At 39.3% G+C, this 17,818-nt stretch overlaps 1 protein-coding gene across 1 annotated transcript; it reads right to left on the bottom strand.

The window, feature by feature from the left end:
- Nucleotides 1–232: 232 nt before the first annotated feature.
- On the bottom strand, nt 233–13,959 carry LOC102776148 (glutathione hydrolase 5 proenzyme-like). The gene is made up of 12 exons (XM_006803198.3): nt 13,705–13,959; nt 13,245–13,372; nt 13,060–13,155; nt 12,130–12,316; nt 11,887–12,047; nt 11,512–11,658; nt 11,148–11,278; nt 9,405–9,589; nt 9,114–9,205; nt 7,118–7,224; nt 2,976–3,086; nt 233–2,883 (listed from the first exon to the last, which is right to left on the bottom strand). The coding sequence occupies exons 1-12, from the start codon at nt 13,869–13,871 to the stop codon at nt 2,737–2,739; spliced, it is 1,659 nt and encodes a 552-aa protein (XP_006803261.1). The 5' UTR covers nt 13,872–13,959; the 3' UTR covers nt 233–2,736.
- Between the last annotated feature and the right edge of the window lie 3,859 nt (nt 13,960–17,818).

Here is a 17,818-nt window from a genome sequence, read left to right as displayed (position 1 = left end):
GATTTATTTATTTATGCAGATTAGACTGCAAATAGGGCAATCAAAGAAATCAGCTCAACCCGTGCTGTTTGGGATTGGTTATTGGAATGTCGTGCTTGTTTCCCAGCCAGCGGATCATCTGCGCTGCTGTGAGCTGTCAGGGAAATGCCTGAACTGCCACTGTTTGCCAGGGAAAAGCAGGGTGGTCATCGCATGAGGCCCTACCCATGATCCTCTCCTGGCAACCTTTTGTTCCTGCTGCCAGACATGGTAATGTGACATTTGCAGCAGGTGGCTCCTATAAGGTCAGGGCACAGTGTGACTGTCACACCCCCCGAGGTCCAAATACCATGTGACGGGGCAAAGCAGCCCACCCTAAAATTCACCAGGATCTTATCATCTGACCTTTTCCCTTCAGGATTGATTTATTTTCCTGTATTAGGAGTAAAATAACATTTTATCTGTGTTGCTGTGATTGATTGTGTGCTGTAGGTGTTCACTGGAAAGTGCGTCAAACTTTCGCTCAGCAAACGTCTCTGCTGAATATATGAGTCAATGTTTGATCATATTATTTTGTTCCAACTGCTACAATGTCCCCCACAAAAAATTTCAAACTGATCTATGAGAAACAATATAGACAGGCTGCACAGACTACATTACGGTGCAGGGGAATGGATTTACAGAGCACACATCAATAACAGTGACCTCAGGTTGGAGGGAGAGACCAACAGCAGAAGGGCACATTGGTACATCCACAAAAAAGCCATTACTGCCCGGCTGTCAAACATCGACTGCGACCAGAATTTATTTTTTCCTTTTGTTTACTTTATTTTCAACTGTGTATTCATTTTTTAATCATTTTGGTTTTATAAAAAAAAATAGAAACCAGATTTTCAATGCATCTATAACATTTTAAGGTAAAATTTCAAGTACTGACCATTCAACCATTTATTATAAAAATGAGCAACTTTGAAGATGTATCCATTACTATTATACACACAGGGAATATGTTTTGCACAAATGCAAAATTTTCATTTGATATATGTACATAAAATAAACAGTGACAAAGCAGCTCATGTGCAAAAGGTAAAAATGCTATGCATGAACAGCTATTTATATGTCAGACATAAGAACCTCTGATCCAAAAGAAAAAAAAACTAAAGTCCAAAGAAGCAAAAAATATTTAGTATTTCATTTTTTTTAAAGAATTTTAACTTCCTAAGATCTAAACTCTTTCATGGCGTGCATTTTTAATTTCTCTTTGCTATTTGGGCTTTTTGGGACCTGATGAATGTAAAAAAAAGATTTTTTTTTTCCTGATTTTTGTTTCTGAGAAAAATGAGATCCACATAAGAGGACATTCTATTTAAATTTCGATAGAACAGTGGCAGTATAATGTCCTCGTAAGTGGATATCAGGCCCTTGTAGAGCAAAATTTAGTATTTTGGTCTAGACAAACCAAAATGTGATGTCCACTGATGTGGACACCATGTCCTAGTAGGTTAAATTGAATGACTTCACAAATGATGCCACACACCCTGCGACCAAATGGACGAATATCTCAATTTAAGACAACATTATGAATTAATCTCTATAGTCTGTTACATCTAGATTTTGTGAAGCTGACAATGACAATCGCACCAGTGTTGGTGGTTTAGCCTATTTAGTTGTAATTGTGAGTTTTACAAAGCCTGAATATACAAGTGGGACACGGGCACTGTGAAGTTACCCACTACTTTGTAGTGTTCTATTTCTAATGTGCCTGTCACCATTTTTTTGTTTCATCCATCTGAACAATCATGTGAAGCATAGTTTACAAAACATGTAATCTATAAGACTTAAAAGCAAGAACTGAGCCTATAAATCCACCACAATCGAGCCGTTTTCCCACAGATTTCTATACAACTGTCTCTAGCTGGCCCAATGCTTAGAAAGAACGCAGGTTTAAGTAATTATGTGCTTCTTTCACTTCTTTTATCTGCAGTCTATGTGAATGATTGTTTTTTTTTATTCAGTCTTTTGGTGCCATGTCCAAAATTTTGGCATCAAACAAAGAATATTTTTTGAATATCTGCATGATTGTGAAATTCTGGACTTACATCAACATTTAAGAGAAAGATTTGGCTCTTAAATATCAGACCAACTATTATCTTAAATTGGCTGATAAAAATTTAGATAATGAAATTCAATATCAATATATCCCCAATAATTTATAAAATATAATAACATTTTTTCAGTTTTTATGATGTATTTGTTTTCTTTGTACTCTTTTGGCTTTATGATTTGAACATTGAATTATTTTATCATTAAACTCAGTTTTGTTATGCACATGCCTGAAACACGAGTGTAGTATCATGTACCTTACATATGTATCTGTTGCTTTTACAACAGAAAACCTGAAAGAAATGCCAGAAAAGAGAGAAATGGCAGAAGTACCAGATGGTAAAATGTGTACAAATAAGCAGAAGAGTGAAAGGGGGGGGGGGTCAGGCACAGTCACAGATAAGGCTGTTGCCTCTTCTTGTGCAGCAAAATCCATCATGTTACTGTTAGAGTCAGTTGTGTCTAGAGGCCACGAGTTCAACTGCTACATGCTTCTGTAGGTACTCAGCTGAAGAAGACAGATAATCAGCATCTTGTTCAATGATTTTCCAGCAGGACAGACACCATCTGCTACAGATTTTGTGGTTTTGTGGCTGCACGAATTGGTATAACCTTAAAGCTATGCTATTAAACTAACATCCCTGGCTTTTGGCCTCAGTAACCAGCTGCTTTGCCTTTTTTCCTTTCATCAGACCATGCAGAGATACAGCTGTCCTCCTTTTCCACAGCGTTAACTACATTGTAGAAACGTGTTGCTGGTTGATGATTGTGTCCCTTTTTCTTAAGAGCCTCAATTACATCCTGAAGTACAAAGAGGAGAAGAGATTCCGATAGAACAAAAGCAGAATTTCTTATTGTGCTATCATTTAAATACACTGAATATTTACACGTACCTTTTCAAAGTTGGGTTCAAACTTTACTGCATTTTCAGAGTCGACATAAACAACTGGAATATTAATTGCGTCCTTAAGGCTCTTTCCAAACCAAAGGTGGTTTATGAGTGCCTTGAAGAGAAATAGTAGAATACATTGCAGTCTTTCAGATGGGAAAGTAATGATTAATTCAATTCAATTCAATTCAATTCAATTTTATTTATATAGCGCCAAATCACAACAAATGTCGCCTCAAGGCGCTTCATAGATACAGAGAAAAGCCCAACAATCATATGACCCCCTATGAGCAAGCACTTTGGCGACAGTGGGAAGGAAAAACTCCCTTTTAACAGGAAGAAACCTCCGGCAGAACCAGGCTCAGGGAGGGGCGGCCATCTGCTGCGACCGGTTGGGGTGAGAGAAGGAAGACAGGATAAAAGACATGCTGTGGAAGAGAGACAGAGATTAATAACAGATATGATTCAATACAGAGAGGTCTATTAACACATAGTGAGTGAGAAAGGTGACTGGAAAGGAAAAACTCAATGCATCATGGGAATCCCCCGGCAGCCTACGTCTATTGCAGCATAACTAAGGGAGGATTCAGGGTCACCTGGTCCAGCCCTAACTATATGCTTTAGCAAAAAGGAAAGTTTTAAGCCTAATCTTAAAAGTAGAGATAGTGTCTGTCTCCTGAATCCAAACTGGAAGCTGGTTCCACAGAAGAGGGGCCTGAAAACTGAAGGCTCTCCCTCCCATTCTACTTTTAAATACTCTAGGAACAACAAGTAGGCCTGCAGAGCGAGAGCGAAGTGCTCTAATAGGGTAATATGGTACTACAAGGTCATTAAGATAAGATGGGGCCTGATTATTTAAGACCTTGTATGTGAGGAGCAGGATTTTGAATTCAATTCTGGATTTAACAGGAAGCCAATGAAGGGAAGCCAAAACAGGAGAAATATGCTCTCTCTTTCTAGTCCCTGTCAGTACTCTTGCTGCAGCATTTTGGATTAGCTGAAGGCTTTTCAGTGAGTTTTTTAGGACATCCTGATAATAATGAATTGCAGTAGTCCAGCCTGGAAGTAATAAATGCATGAACTAGTTTTTCAGCGTCACTCTGAGACAGGATATTTCTAATTTTAGAGATGTTGCGCAAATGGAAGAACGCAGTCTTACATATTTGTTTAATATGTGCGTTGAAGGACATATCCTGGTCAAAAATGACTCCAAGGTTCCTCACAGTGTTACTGGAGGCCAAGGTAATGCCATCCAGAGTAAGAATCTGGTTAGATACCATATTTCTAAGCTTTTCAGCGCCGAGTACAATGACCTCAGTTTTATCTGAGTTAAGAAGCAGAAAGTTAGTGGCCATCCAAGTCTTTATGTCTTTAAGACATTCCTGCAGTTTAACTAATTGGTGTGTGTTATCTGGCTTCATGGACAGATAGAGCTGGGTGTCATCTGCATAGCAGTGAAAATGTATGCTATGTCTTCTAATGATGCTGCCTAGGGGAAGCATGTATAATGTAAACAGAATTGGTCCTAGCACTGAACCCTGTGGAACTCCATAATTAACCTCAGTGTGTGAAGAGGACTCTCCATTTACATGCACAAACTGGAGTCTATTAGATAGATATGATACAAACCACTGCAGTGCAATACCTGTAATACCTACAGCATGTTCTAATCGCTCTAATAGGATATTATGGTCAACAGTATCGAATGCTGCACTAAGGTCAAGAAGGACAAGCACAGAGATGAGTCCACTGTCAGAGGCCATAAGAAGATCATTTGTAACCTTCACTAAAGCTGTTTCTGTGCTGTGATGAACTCTGAAACCTGACTGAAACTCTTCAAATAAACCATTCCTCTGCAGATGATCTGTTAGCTGTTTGACAACTACTCTTTCAAGAATTTTTGATATGAAAGGAAGGTTGGAGATTGGCGTATAATTAGCTAAGACTGCTGGGTCTAGAGATGGCTTTTTGAGTAAAGGTTTAACTGCAGCCACCTTGAAGGCCTGTGGTACATAGCCGATTATTAGAGATAGGTTGATCATATATAAGATCGAAGAATTAATCAACGGCAGGACTTCTTTGAGCAGTTTTGTAGGAATGGGGTCTAAAAGACACGTTGATGGTTTGGAGGAAGTAATTATTGAAGTTAACTCAGAAAGATCGATTGGAGAAAAAGAGTCTAACTTAACATCAATGGAACTAAGAGTAGCTGTAGATAATATTACATCTGTGGGATGATTATTGGTAATTTTTTCTCTAATGATAAAAATTTTATTTGTGAAGAAGTTCATGAAGTCATCACTAGTTAACGTTAAAGGGATGGTTGGCTCAAAAGAGCTCTGACTTTTTGTCAGCCTGGCTACAGTGCTGAAGAGAAACCTGGGGTTGTTCTTATTTTCTTCAATCAGTGATGAGTAGTAAGCTGTTCTGGCTTTGCGGAGGGCTTTCTTATAAAGCAACAAACTATTTCTCCAGGCTAAATGATGATCCTCTAAATTTGTGACACGCCATTTCCTCTCCAGATTACGAGTCATCTGCTTTAGGGTACGTGTTTGAGAATTATACCACGGGGTCAGGTACTTCTGATTAGAGACCTTAGTTTTCACTGGAGCTACAGTATCCAGAGTCGTACGTAGTGAGGAGGTGAAATTATTAACAAGATAATCGACCTCTGTTGGGGTAGCGTTCAGATAGCTGCTCTGCTCTATGTTGGTACAGGGCATTGACGATGATAACAGTGGCTGGATTATATTCTTAAACTTAGTTACAGCGCTTTCAGAAAGACATCTACTTTGATAAAGTCTACTCTCCACTGCTGCATAATCAATTATTGTAAATGTAAATGTTATCAAGAAATGATCAGACAGGAGAGGGTTTTCAGGAAACACTGTTAAATGTTCAGTTTCTATGCCATATGTTAAAACAAGATCTAGAGTGTGATTAAAGTGGTGGGTGGGTTCTTTTACATTTTGAGAGAAACCAATTGAGTCTAACAACAGATTAAATGCCATGTTGAGGCTGTCATTTTTAGCATCAACATGGATGTTAAAATCACCCATAATAATTATTTTATCTGAGCTCAGAACTAAATTAGATATAAAGTCTGAGAAATCAGACAGAAACTCTGTGTAAGGCCCAGGTGGACGATAGATGATAACAAGTAAGACTGGTTTCTGAGTTTCACAGCTGGGGTGGATAATGTTAAGCATCAGGCTTTCAAATGAATTAAAAATCTGTCTTGGTCTTTCATTAATTAATAGACTGGTGTGAAAAATTGTTGCCACACCGCCCCCTCGACCTGTGCTTCGAGATTTCTGGTAGTTAGAATGACTCGGGGGTGTTGATTCATTTAAACTAACATAATCATCCTGCTGCAACCAGGTTTCTGTAAGGCAGAGTAAATCAATTTGTTGATCAATTATTAAGTCATGTACTAACAGAGACTTGGAGGAGAGAGACCTAATATTTAATAATCCACATTTCACTGTTTTACTCTTTGGTTCAGATGTGGATACTGTATTGTTCTTTCTTTGTAAATGTTTAAGTTGTTTGTTGCTGGTTTTTAGTTTGTTTTTTGTCTTTTTGGAAGCAGACACAGTCTCTATGGAGATGGGTTTTTGGGGGGGTAGCAGGAGGAGAGAAGCTGCAGAGAGGCGTGTAAGACTGCAACTCTGCTTCCTGGTCCCAACTCTGGATAGTCATGTTTTGAGGGGTTTAATAAATTTGTCCATATTTCTAGAAATGAGAGCTGCTCCATCCAAAGTGGGATGGATGCCATCTCTCCTAACAAGACCAGGTTTCCTCCAGAAGGTTTGCCAATTATCTATGAAGCCCACATCGTTTCTGGGACACCACTCAGACAGCCAGCAATTTAAGGAGAACATGCGGCTAAACATGTCACTCCTGGTCTGATTGGGGAGGGGACCAGAGAAAACTACAGAGTCCGACATTGTTTTGGCAAAGTTACAACCGATTCAATATTGATTTTAGTGACCTCCGATTGGCGTAACCGGGTGTCATTACTGCCGACGTGAATTATGATAATAATAATAATTAATGAATGGATTAGGGTGAAAATGCCTCTGACTACAATGTTTACTCTAACACCAAAGAGGGTTTGCATCATTTTATCTCCTGGACACATACCGAGGCCATTCCAGTAGTGATCATATTCCCACCAGTCGATCCAATCACCAGTGTCTTCGACTGAGACTTCAGCAGAACTGGAGCCATAGAGGAGGGAGGCTGCTCTCCTGAGAAATACAACAAAAGCCTTGAGTGACAGCACAGAACTACAATCCACACTCATCACTGTTAGGAGAAAAATGATCACAAAATGATTGCTTCTGAATGATGTGAAGTAGAGGGTGAAGGGCATTTATTCAACCCTGACATGTGCCGTTTACTTTTGTTCAGCATCTGACATCAGACACTGATGGAAATGTTCACAGAACTATTTCTGTGCAAAAAATATTCTAAAGTTCAGCCTAATACTTCAGCAGGCAACACTAATTAAGTGGATATCTATAAATAGTTAGTCTCTCTTAGTACAAAGGACACTCTCCATATTGAGACTCAATAAAAAACACTGTCTGGAAATGATAAATTTCTTCTAATTTGAAAAACTGAAAGATATCCACAGCTCCTAAAGGTGTAAAAGGTGCTTAAGCTTCATATTAACTAGCTCTAGAATTTTTGCAAGGAATTTGTAGTTACACGGGATTTTGTCCCTCCATCACATAGATTCAAGCTATCTTTTGTAAGTGCCTGTAAGCACTGCTGCATTTTATTGAGGGAGGTTTTAGCTGAAGTGCAGTACAGCCATAGCCATGAACCCCTGCTTTGGTACAGAAGAGCTTTTAGCATTTAGCTAACAATAGCATGCTAATTTTAGCTAAATGCTAAAATGCCAACATGCTCACAACCTAACATGCTAATATTAAATATGCATTTTTATCAGGTATATAAATACCTCAATTACATCAACATATGATATATCGACAGAAAAGTGCCAGTGTAGCTAAGTACTCACACGTGTTTGTACAGAAATATAGAAAGAAATTTCGAATATGTCTGGACCAATAATAATATCCAAATAGAAAATGATTTATTCAAATGCCCAACCACAAACACATAAAATGTGCCGCTAAGTAAACAGATTATTTCTAACCTTGGACAGCTTGGTATGTAGACTATTTGAAGTTGGCTAAATCTCTATTACAATTACTAGCAAAAACACCATTCTGTATTTTAGTGGTGACTTAATCAATACACAGATGCAAATGTTGGTCACCTTTAAGTTAGGTATAGGTGGGGTACACTGAACATGACATGTGAAACAAAAAAAACTGAGAACGTAAAGTCGCATTTGCAGAGGGATGATGGAAAAAAAAAACATAAAAATTGCTGTATTAATAATATTAATAATCGCTGTATGTGTGACGATGTTTGTGCAAAGTTTTGTTCAGATTAGTCCACCGGTTAAGGAGGTGAAAGGGTACATACAGACATATATACATAAATATGCTATAATCATTATAGTAAGTTGCAACCTTCCTAATTGTTTTGGAACTGTGGAAATTTCTCTGTATTTATGTAACTACATCATAAGTGTGAAGTCTCTCTTTTGGGCCCCAAACTGTCCCAGTGACCTAGATGAGCAGCTGGCTGGCACTGACATTACCTGATTTTGAGGAATATGTGTCTTAAAGTTACGGCAGCCTCATCTGAATCTTTGACATAATTACATAAAAGAAAAATATGTTGTGTCAGGAAAATGATTTCAGAACTGTGAGATAATAATAGGTCACAACAAGATGTGTTTACACATAGTTTATCTTGTTTATCTTGACGTAAGGTAGGATAACGTTTTGGAGGGTTTTTTGTATCAAGCTCCTGAGTCACCCGTTGCTCCAGTTTAAAACTGGTCTCACAAGATTTGTCTAACAATGAGGCAGTGTTTCATTAATCCCACTGCTGAAAGGGAAAATAACAGTTACCACTAAAAAATAAACTCTTTGTACCATTAGTAAAAAGCCATTGAAAGAATCCTCACTGTGCCACCTCCTCTGCCCAATGCTCTCCCGTGATTGCTTGAGTTTCATAAATATTAAATGTAAAATGGATCGTGCCGATCCTTTACCTGTAGAGATACTTTCAGCTCTTCTACAGAAGTCATGCAACTGGTTGTTGAGGATGATTCCAGTACTTGGAGAGAAGACTTTGGAGCCAAATCTGTAAAGAAAACAACATTAAATCAACTAGATCTACACCCTGTGACGCAGACAATACAAACTCATTCTGCAGTACAGCCATTGTACAAAGCAGCTTCTAAAAATAATCTCTTAAACCTTTTTAATCTTTCAGTTTCAAAGGAAGACACATTTTTGATAGCTGCTTCCTAACAGTGAAACAGATTCATCCAGACACTGACATGTGGTTGATGCTGCTGGTGACAGACACAGCGGATCCATCTTCGGTCAGCACAGACACATGTGTGGTACCCATGCTCTCCAGATACGGAGTGATGCCGTAATACTGGAGATCGTGAGTCTTGTCGCTGCTGATCAAGATCCGTATGTTGTCTGCAAAGCTACCCTCTGTGAAATTCTTTGCCATCTGTTAGAAGTACAGATGGCAAAAAACAAACGCATTAGAGAAAATACAAGAATATCAAGACAAACAACAAATTAGAACAAATCTAAAAGGGATTTGAGCTCATCTGCTTTTAGAACTCTTATTTGTTACTTATTTCAAACATTACACCGCCTGTCAGAATTATCATGTTGAAATGAAAATGCAGATTTACGGGGGAAAGCACTCTATGCAGTAATGTGAAAAACTAAGTACACCCTTACTGCTTCCATAAGAATTAAGAGGGTAAGTAGCAGCCAGATGCTGTTAATCAAATGCACTTGATCAGATGTAAGAGTGAGCACACATACATGTATAAAAGAAGACGTTTGCTAGTCTAGAGTGTTCCATTGCGTTAACACAAAGCTACAATCTTGCCACGACTGGAAATTGCTGTAAATTTACCCTAAAGTCAAAGTGTGCCTTGCTCAAGGAAATTGATATAAACTAGAGAAAACCTCTAAACTCACAGTACAGCGAGGAAAGACTAACACTAATAGCTTGTTTAGAAGGGTTGACAGAAGAAGGCCTCTTCTCCAAACCACCTCAACTTGAGGAGTAGTGGCTGTACTCTGAGCCCCTCCTGAGCTCCTCATCCTAACTCAGAGGCTAAGCACAGTCACCCTTCAGAGGAAGCTCATTTTCACTGCCTGTATCTCTTCCTTTCTCACTACCCAGAGCTTGTGATCATAGGTGAGAGTAGGAATCTATAGACTGAGCAGTAAATAGACAGTTTTGCTTTCACACTCAGATCTCTCTTCACCACAACAGACCGCTACATTTTCTGCTTCCAGAGGTGAGGCTGTATGTAGGCGTTTGGTTCAGCATTAATTGGACGACAGTCAAAGGCAGAGGCTTTGTTGGTGTGTTCCTCAGTTACTGAAACTGACTTTGGGTTCATGGAACATCACCAACACCAGAACTGACCAAAACCAAACACAGCATATCATCACAAACACCTCATAACGAACTGTCAAGCACAGTAGTGGAGGAGGGACGGTTTGGGCTTTGGCACCTTGTGAAGCATGTAAAAGGCAGACATTTTTATGCAAACGTTCAGTTTTGCAAATGTTCAGTCATGATCCAGACCCTAGAGAGGGCCAGATTCCTTCACAGTAATGTGAGAGACTGATAAAGCCGTATAGAAAATGATTGTTTTAAGATAGTGTTGCTAAAAGTGGTTCAACACACCACTGAATCATGGGGTGTACTTAGTTTTCTACAAGACTGTACAGCAAAGGTCCTGCAAGTTCTTTTTCACATTACTGTACAGTGAAGGGGGAATAATTACTTGATCCCCTGTTTAATTTGTAAGTTTACAAAGAAATGTCTCTAATTTATGGTACTTTTGTTTTAACAGAGACAGAATATCAACCAAACATCCAGAAAAAAACAAAAAAAAACAAAACACACACACATTACATAAAAGTTATAAACTGATTTGCCTGTTATTGAGTGAAATTAGTTTTGGTAAAACATGAATTTGTACTTGTTGGAGAAACCTAATGCCTGAATCTTCTTGGTGGTATTTTCAGATACTTACTTTATCTGAGTGGAACTTTGGATCTCGGATATGTTTCTTTAATCCATTGGAAAATTTGAAAGCTTCAATATAACGATGATAATATAATATTTTTTCATCAGTCGTCTTAAGTTCTGAGTTCATTTTATATCCTGAAAATATAAACAATTATTATTTCTTTTATTCAAAAATATATTCTCACTGTATCACACTTGTAAACATTTAATAGGACCTGTTTCTTCCATGCAAAAAACACCATATGCAACAACCAATAAATGCAATAATTTGAATAGCTCAGCTAAAAAATAAAATGATCCAAAAGCATCACTTCGTGTATTCAAAGTATAGATGATCAGAATCTCTGCAGTCAGTGTCTAACAGGAACCTTTCATGATGTTAAGGATGAGGCTGAGGATGATTCCTCCGGCAGGGGGCGGAGGGAAGTACATCTGGTACTCTCCCAAAGGAACAGCCCACGCATCAGTCACCGTAACTTTATATGAGGCCAAGTCCCGCAGTGTGAGTGTTCCTCCTGAGCAAAAACATTGAAACAAATGGTTCTGCTAAGCACAACTGAAGACAGTGCATCTCATAATCAAAACTTTTAATGGATCCAGACAGCCCACAGTGTAGCCTATGAGGGATAATGGCAGAGATTCACAGAGCCAATTGATTTGTTCGTTTGTAATTAGATCATTGTGCCTGGCAGACATAGAAAATGGTCAGAAAAGAGAGCAGGATAAAACCTGTCTGACAATACCTTCTTTCTGTATGTCACTGATTAAATCCTTCGCTATTGTTCCGCTGTAAAACACATCTGGTCCCTCGTTTGCGATCATCTCCAAAGTGTCAGCCAGTTTCTCAAATTTCACAGTATCACCGGCTTTAGGAAGGTTTCCGTTCTCGTCTGAATATAGTTTCCTAAAAGACAAAGACAGGGAGATAAAACATTAATTGCTTGCTCCTCATATTTTTGAACTCACATTGTCGACATATTTCATACCGCAGTGACTGGGTGCTGCTTGTATTGATGGTTGGGAGGTATAGACTTTGGACGTAAGGAAGAGGGAATCCTTCCCTGGCCAGTTTGATGGTCGGCTGAAAGAGGTCAGCCCACGGCAACTTCCCATAAAGCCGGTGTGCCTCTGCATAACCTCGAATTTCCCCAGGAACCCCAATCCATCTGCTATCTGATCACAGTAACACATACATTTACTCATGTTTTGAGTTTACTGTAACTCCTTTATCATCCATATGTAGTGCTTCTCTACTCTATCTGAGCACTCAAAGCGCTTTATACAACTTGTTCATTCACCCAATCACTTTGCTAGGTTTTTAGTGCTATCTAACTAACATGCATCCGTCGAGCTTCTCGATGGATGCATCAGAGCATATTTGGCATGCAGACTGGAGCAGACTGGGATCGAAACAACCTTCCGGTTAGTAAGTGACCCGCTCTACTACCTGAGCTACAGCCACCCCATGCTTCTATTTGACTATTTGTTTTTACATGTCTACAGTTTTCCTGGTTTAATAATGTTTACACAATATCATTTACATACTTTACTTTCCATTTATGTCCGCCTACATTTACACTAAACTGAATAGAAGATTAATCACTTTGCTGTTCCAGCACGTGTGATCTTGCAGTGCCTTGGGTATGTAACCACAGCTACTTGAAGTCATCCCTGTCAAAGAAAATATATCTGCAGAATGGTCTGACAGGATCTGCTGCTTATGTCATGACAAACCACCAAACAGAAGTCTTTAAACTTTGAGCCCTGAGCTTGTAAATTCATTACTCAATGTGGAGCTTCTCAAGCCGGTAATTAGGCATGACACATGGAAAGATTAAAACAAGAAAGACAGCCTACAAAAGACGCAGAGGAATAAAAAACTGATGCAGAAGTCTTATAAAAGAAAAGCAGCCTACCTTTTTTTACTTGAATAGTGCTGTTACATGACTTAAGCAGGTCAGGGTTCAAGTTTGCAGGGGCGGTCTCTCTGGAATTGATGATTTTCACTTTACCTTTGAAAAGATGAGACATTATAACTTGATTCTTCCCGACAGGCCTGAAGCGCTGCATTAGAATAAGGGGAGTGAGGGTGTCTTGTTACCAGAGACGTCCATAATTGTGAATATGGACCCCCCTCCGATACCAGCACTCTGTGGATTCATGATTGAGGTGCACAGCAGCGCAGCAATGGCGCCATCTACTGGCGAGCCGCCTTTCTGAAGAATGTCCCTAAATGAACAGAAGAATGTCCTTCATCACTTTGCGTTCCTATTTTCGTTGTCGAGTGCGCCTTAAAAGTAGGGAAATGTTTATGTTTTGCATAGACCGCTGTTTTGCAAATCACCTCCAATTTCCTCTCTTATGAAATGTTACATGGTTATGTAATCGCAAATAGAGAAACACCATAATCCTCCACTTCCGTGATGATGATTATCCAGGTTAAGATCCCCAAAATGTTTTAGTGTTTGCCAAACTTTGGTTCAAAAAAAACAGCATATTTTGCATTAGTTGGAACATAGTAAAGAGAGCAATTTGGTTGAAAAGTTTCAAATGTCACTCACCGTCCGATCTCTGAACATCTCCCTGAGTCTGCGGCCACTGCAGCTTTCGAGAAAGTGCCAGTAGGGCATTTGCGTCTCGCAAGTACAGCAATACACACAATTATAGCAACCAAGCAGAGTAGTATCAGTGCGCAACAAGTGTACACTCTCGCCTTAGACCTCGCCATGGCTGTTGTTTCTCTGTGTCACCACTTCATCTGACCGACTACTTCTCTAAAATTTTACAACCTGATGAATAAATTGAGACGTGCCTGGCTCCACCCACCGCGATAAGCGCGCGGAGAGGAGGACAGGAAAGAAACCAGCTGCTGATCCAGTCTCAGAACTTTGCGCAGAGAAATCACAGAGTTGATAGAGTCGAGTAGCTCGATAAAACGTGCTGTAGCTCAGGTGGTAGAGCAGGTCATCTACTGATCGGAAGGTTGGTGGTTCGATCCCTGGCTTCCCCAGTCTGCATGTCAAATATCCTTGGGCAAGATACTAACCCCAAATTGCTCTCCGATGCATCCATCGGAGTATGAATGTGTGTGAATGTTACTTAGAAAGCACTTAGAAAAATGTGCTTGTGCGAATGGGTCTGAATGGGTAAATGTACAAGTTGTGTACAGCGCTTTGAGTGCTCAGAAAGAGTAGAAAAGCGCTATATAAGAACCAGTCCATTTATTAAAAAAAATAGTGCAGCATTTTGGGATTTGCTGGAGATGCACAAAAACATTACAGCTTAAATCGTCAAGAATATGAGGTTTCATGGGAGGAGGGGTTCTTCTTTTAGTCTGGAAGCTGCTTTTTGTGTGATATCTTCACAAGTGTTTAAGCAAATGTCTGCCTTTTACATAAACCAGCCAGGGCCTGTCACAATGATATTCAGGAAGAAGTCGCAGGTAACAGTGTCATATCATGTTCCTATATGTTGTTGTGCTTGTTCTACAAGTGAGACTCGTTTAGAAAGGAGAGTGCACGGCTGTAGATTTCCCTGTGGTGGAGCCCAGAATGATTGTACGGTGTCCAGCTTTTGTTTTAACGACAGGAACATATATTATAGACATACTCCAGATCTCCAAAATAACCTTCTTTTGGATCTCATTGCAAGCTTCAAAAATATGATAAAGCTGACAGATGTGCTCTGGAAAGTAAAAATGATTTCATCATCACTAAAATGTGTTTACAAAAGAATTTGCAAAGTCATGCTGATTCATCACGAAACACTGAATCAAACTCCTTTATAAGTTAAAAGTATCCCTATTAGTATTGGTATTGGCAATAGTGGCCCTGTATTTACTTGGTTTCAGATCAATACCAATGTATTGTATTGCACAGCACTACCAAACTCTCAAACCGCAGGCGATGGGCGAACCATGAGAAGGACCTCCCAGCTCAGTGAAGAGATTATGAGACAAAAAATGGATATAAGTCAATATTACCTTCAAGGTAAAGTAATCGCCCATGGCAAATTTGGAAACTGTTGGCAGTTGACTATCTTCAACACATCTGCATTTGTTTTGCAATTTTCAAGTAGGCTCATGTGTTAAAACTACCTGTGCAAGCTCTTAGTTTTAAAGTGGCTCAAAGTACTTCCCAAAGTCTGCATAGGCCCATCTGCTCAGTGTCCTCCTCAGTCACGCTGGTTACCATGATTTCTGGTACAGTTCAGTTTGACTTACACCCACAGTGTATCAGTGGAATTCAGCTGTGTGTGTGTGCGTGTATCAGTGGACATAATTTTATACATAAAGGTTGGAGTGTGGCTATGAAGAAAGCTTTTCTTAAAAAAAAGTTTAGGGACAGTTTAGGACATAATTACAAAACTTGTCCCATCCTGACGACCTCTTCCACTGTGATCTGGACCAATCTGTATTTTGTCTCTTCTACACCCTCCAACTTGAACTTAAGTATGTGAAATATACTTTTATCAAGATTAAAGAGAGTACTGCTTGTTACTGACTTTAATGTAAATTAACTTTACCGTTAACATTCCTCGTCTTTTACTTTGAAAGGTACACATAGAAATAGTATTGGACATTCCTTTCTTTGCTACAGGCCGGGTGGGCTTCTAGTAAAGTTGGCAGTATTTACATCAGTGTTATCTGAAGCCTGTCCATCATAGACAGTGAATCCACCAGTTGGATCTTTTAATGAATTTATTCGATGGTTCTTGGTTCCAGTCAGCTCTGTACATTTATTAGCCCCAGGCTTGGTTCCTGTATGACTGTAGCACTTTAGCACCCACACAGTGAAAGGGAGAAAAAAACACACAGTCGGTAGTTCACCGACACGGATTCAGAGGAACCATCTCCCACAGAGTGTGCACCAGTCTAGTAGAAACTGAAGCATAAGTTACATGACTCTTCTATAATTAACACATCAACTGTGAGCATTCCCTATTTCCCTTACCTATCTCTCATGTTGGCCACATACCTGAGACTATTCAGACAGATCTGTTGATAACAGATAATTATGTTGTTTTCTAAAGCAAACTTGCATTTGACAACTGAAGAGCATTTTAGGCCAGTAAGTTTCTTTCTGGAATCAGTGGGCCATTCAGAGTTCATTGATGCACGCTCATTAAATGAGACCACCTCTTCCTTAAAAATCAAGTCAGCCAACTTTGACTGAAATGAGTCGAAACACAAGCATTTAAAAAAAAAGTAATAAGAAAAATGTATCGATTTATTTGAACTGATGAAAGATGAAAAGCATTCAGTTATGTTACACGCAATAACTCCATTTGATGTTACATCTTTATGATATGTGTGATCAGTGGGAGCAGTTGACTCTTCAATGCCTCATTGAAAGACCTTGTGGTTCATTAAACATGCATCTCCCTCCCACCATCACCACCAAAGAATATTGTAAATACAATGCAGTAAACAAAGTGGTGGCCTTCCTGTACCGTGTCACATTTCTGCAGTTTCAGAACCTCAATAGAAGCCCCACATGGACCAGGGGTCCGTTCTTCGTACCTCGCTTACTACATCCAAGATCAAATGACACATCCAAGATCAAATCATTGCGCCAACTTTGAGCTCGCTATTCCGGTTCTCCAAACACACCTGTTGTTGACGATTAGTACAACTGGATGAAGTAATGTGAGATCACTGGGTGGCTTAAAAGGGGCTACGCATCGATAGTAAAAACATTGATCGGCAACCCTTTGATTGGTCGGCGAAAATGTCGAAGGAGCGCGCTCAGTATTTTTTGGCAGCAGAGCAAGAACTCTTGATTGAGGGATTTCAGGAGTTTCAGAGTTTAATTAAAACGCAAGGGAACACTGCAAAGGCTGCAAAAGCAAGGAGAGAGGGCTGGCAGAAAGTTGCTGACAAATTAAACTCGTAAATAATTTATTATATTATATTACATTATATCATATCATATTATATTATATCATATTATATTATATTACATTATATCCTCTTTCACATTAGAGCCACAACAGGACCCACTAGAACATGGGAACAAGTAAAAGTGAAATATAAGAATATTCTACAGAATGGTAATATTTATCACTTATATTGCTTTTAGTCTCTTGAAAAGAGACCCTGAAATAATCTGTTTGTTGGTTTATAACAGCAACCAAGAAAAGGGCAGAGCAAAAAAAGACAGGTGGTGGTCCTGCACCCCCTCGTCACACCCCGGCAGAGGAGCTGGCCCTAGGGTTGAATGCTCTCCTTATCAATCTTGCACCTTCCGCAATGGGTTGCTCGCGTACAAACGGACAGGACATGGCTGCGACAGACTTCCCAAATCCACCTTCGCTTTTATAGCCGTGGTCTCTCATCTTGATTACACGAAGTAATTTACTATTACTACTCTAAAATATGAATTACATCTGAAATAATCAAATACATGAAATAGAATGATTAATAGTACATTTCCCTTTTTTTAGGAAATGACCTGTATGTATCTGTATGAAATCAATAAAAGAATCAAATACTGCATTATCTTTAGTTACATTGATAATATTTATTTATGGAAAAACAGTGGAAAAATATCGCTGTTGCTTTCATATAAATGAAGCGGACATACCTGAGTGACCGCGATCTAATCCTGTTTACATAAAGTAAGCCTGCTCCCAAGCAGGTTTACGCTTACGGATCTGTTGCTATGACAGCAAGTC

Source organism: Neolamprologus brichardi, chromosome 12, assembly GCF_056152115.1.
Source record: "Neolamprologus brichardi isolate AB-2024 chromosome 12, ASM5615211v1, whole genome shotgun sequence".
In the NCBI taxonomy this organism is placed as follows: domain Eukaryota; kingdom Metazoa; phylum Chordata; class Actinopteri; order Cichliformes; family Cichlidae; genus Neolamprologus; species Neolamprologus brichardi.
Note: the sequence above shows the minus strand (reverse complement) of the source record. Positions and strands in the feature narration are given on the sequence as shown.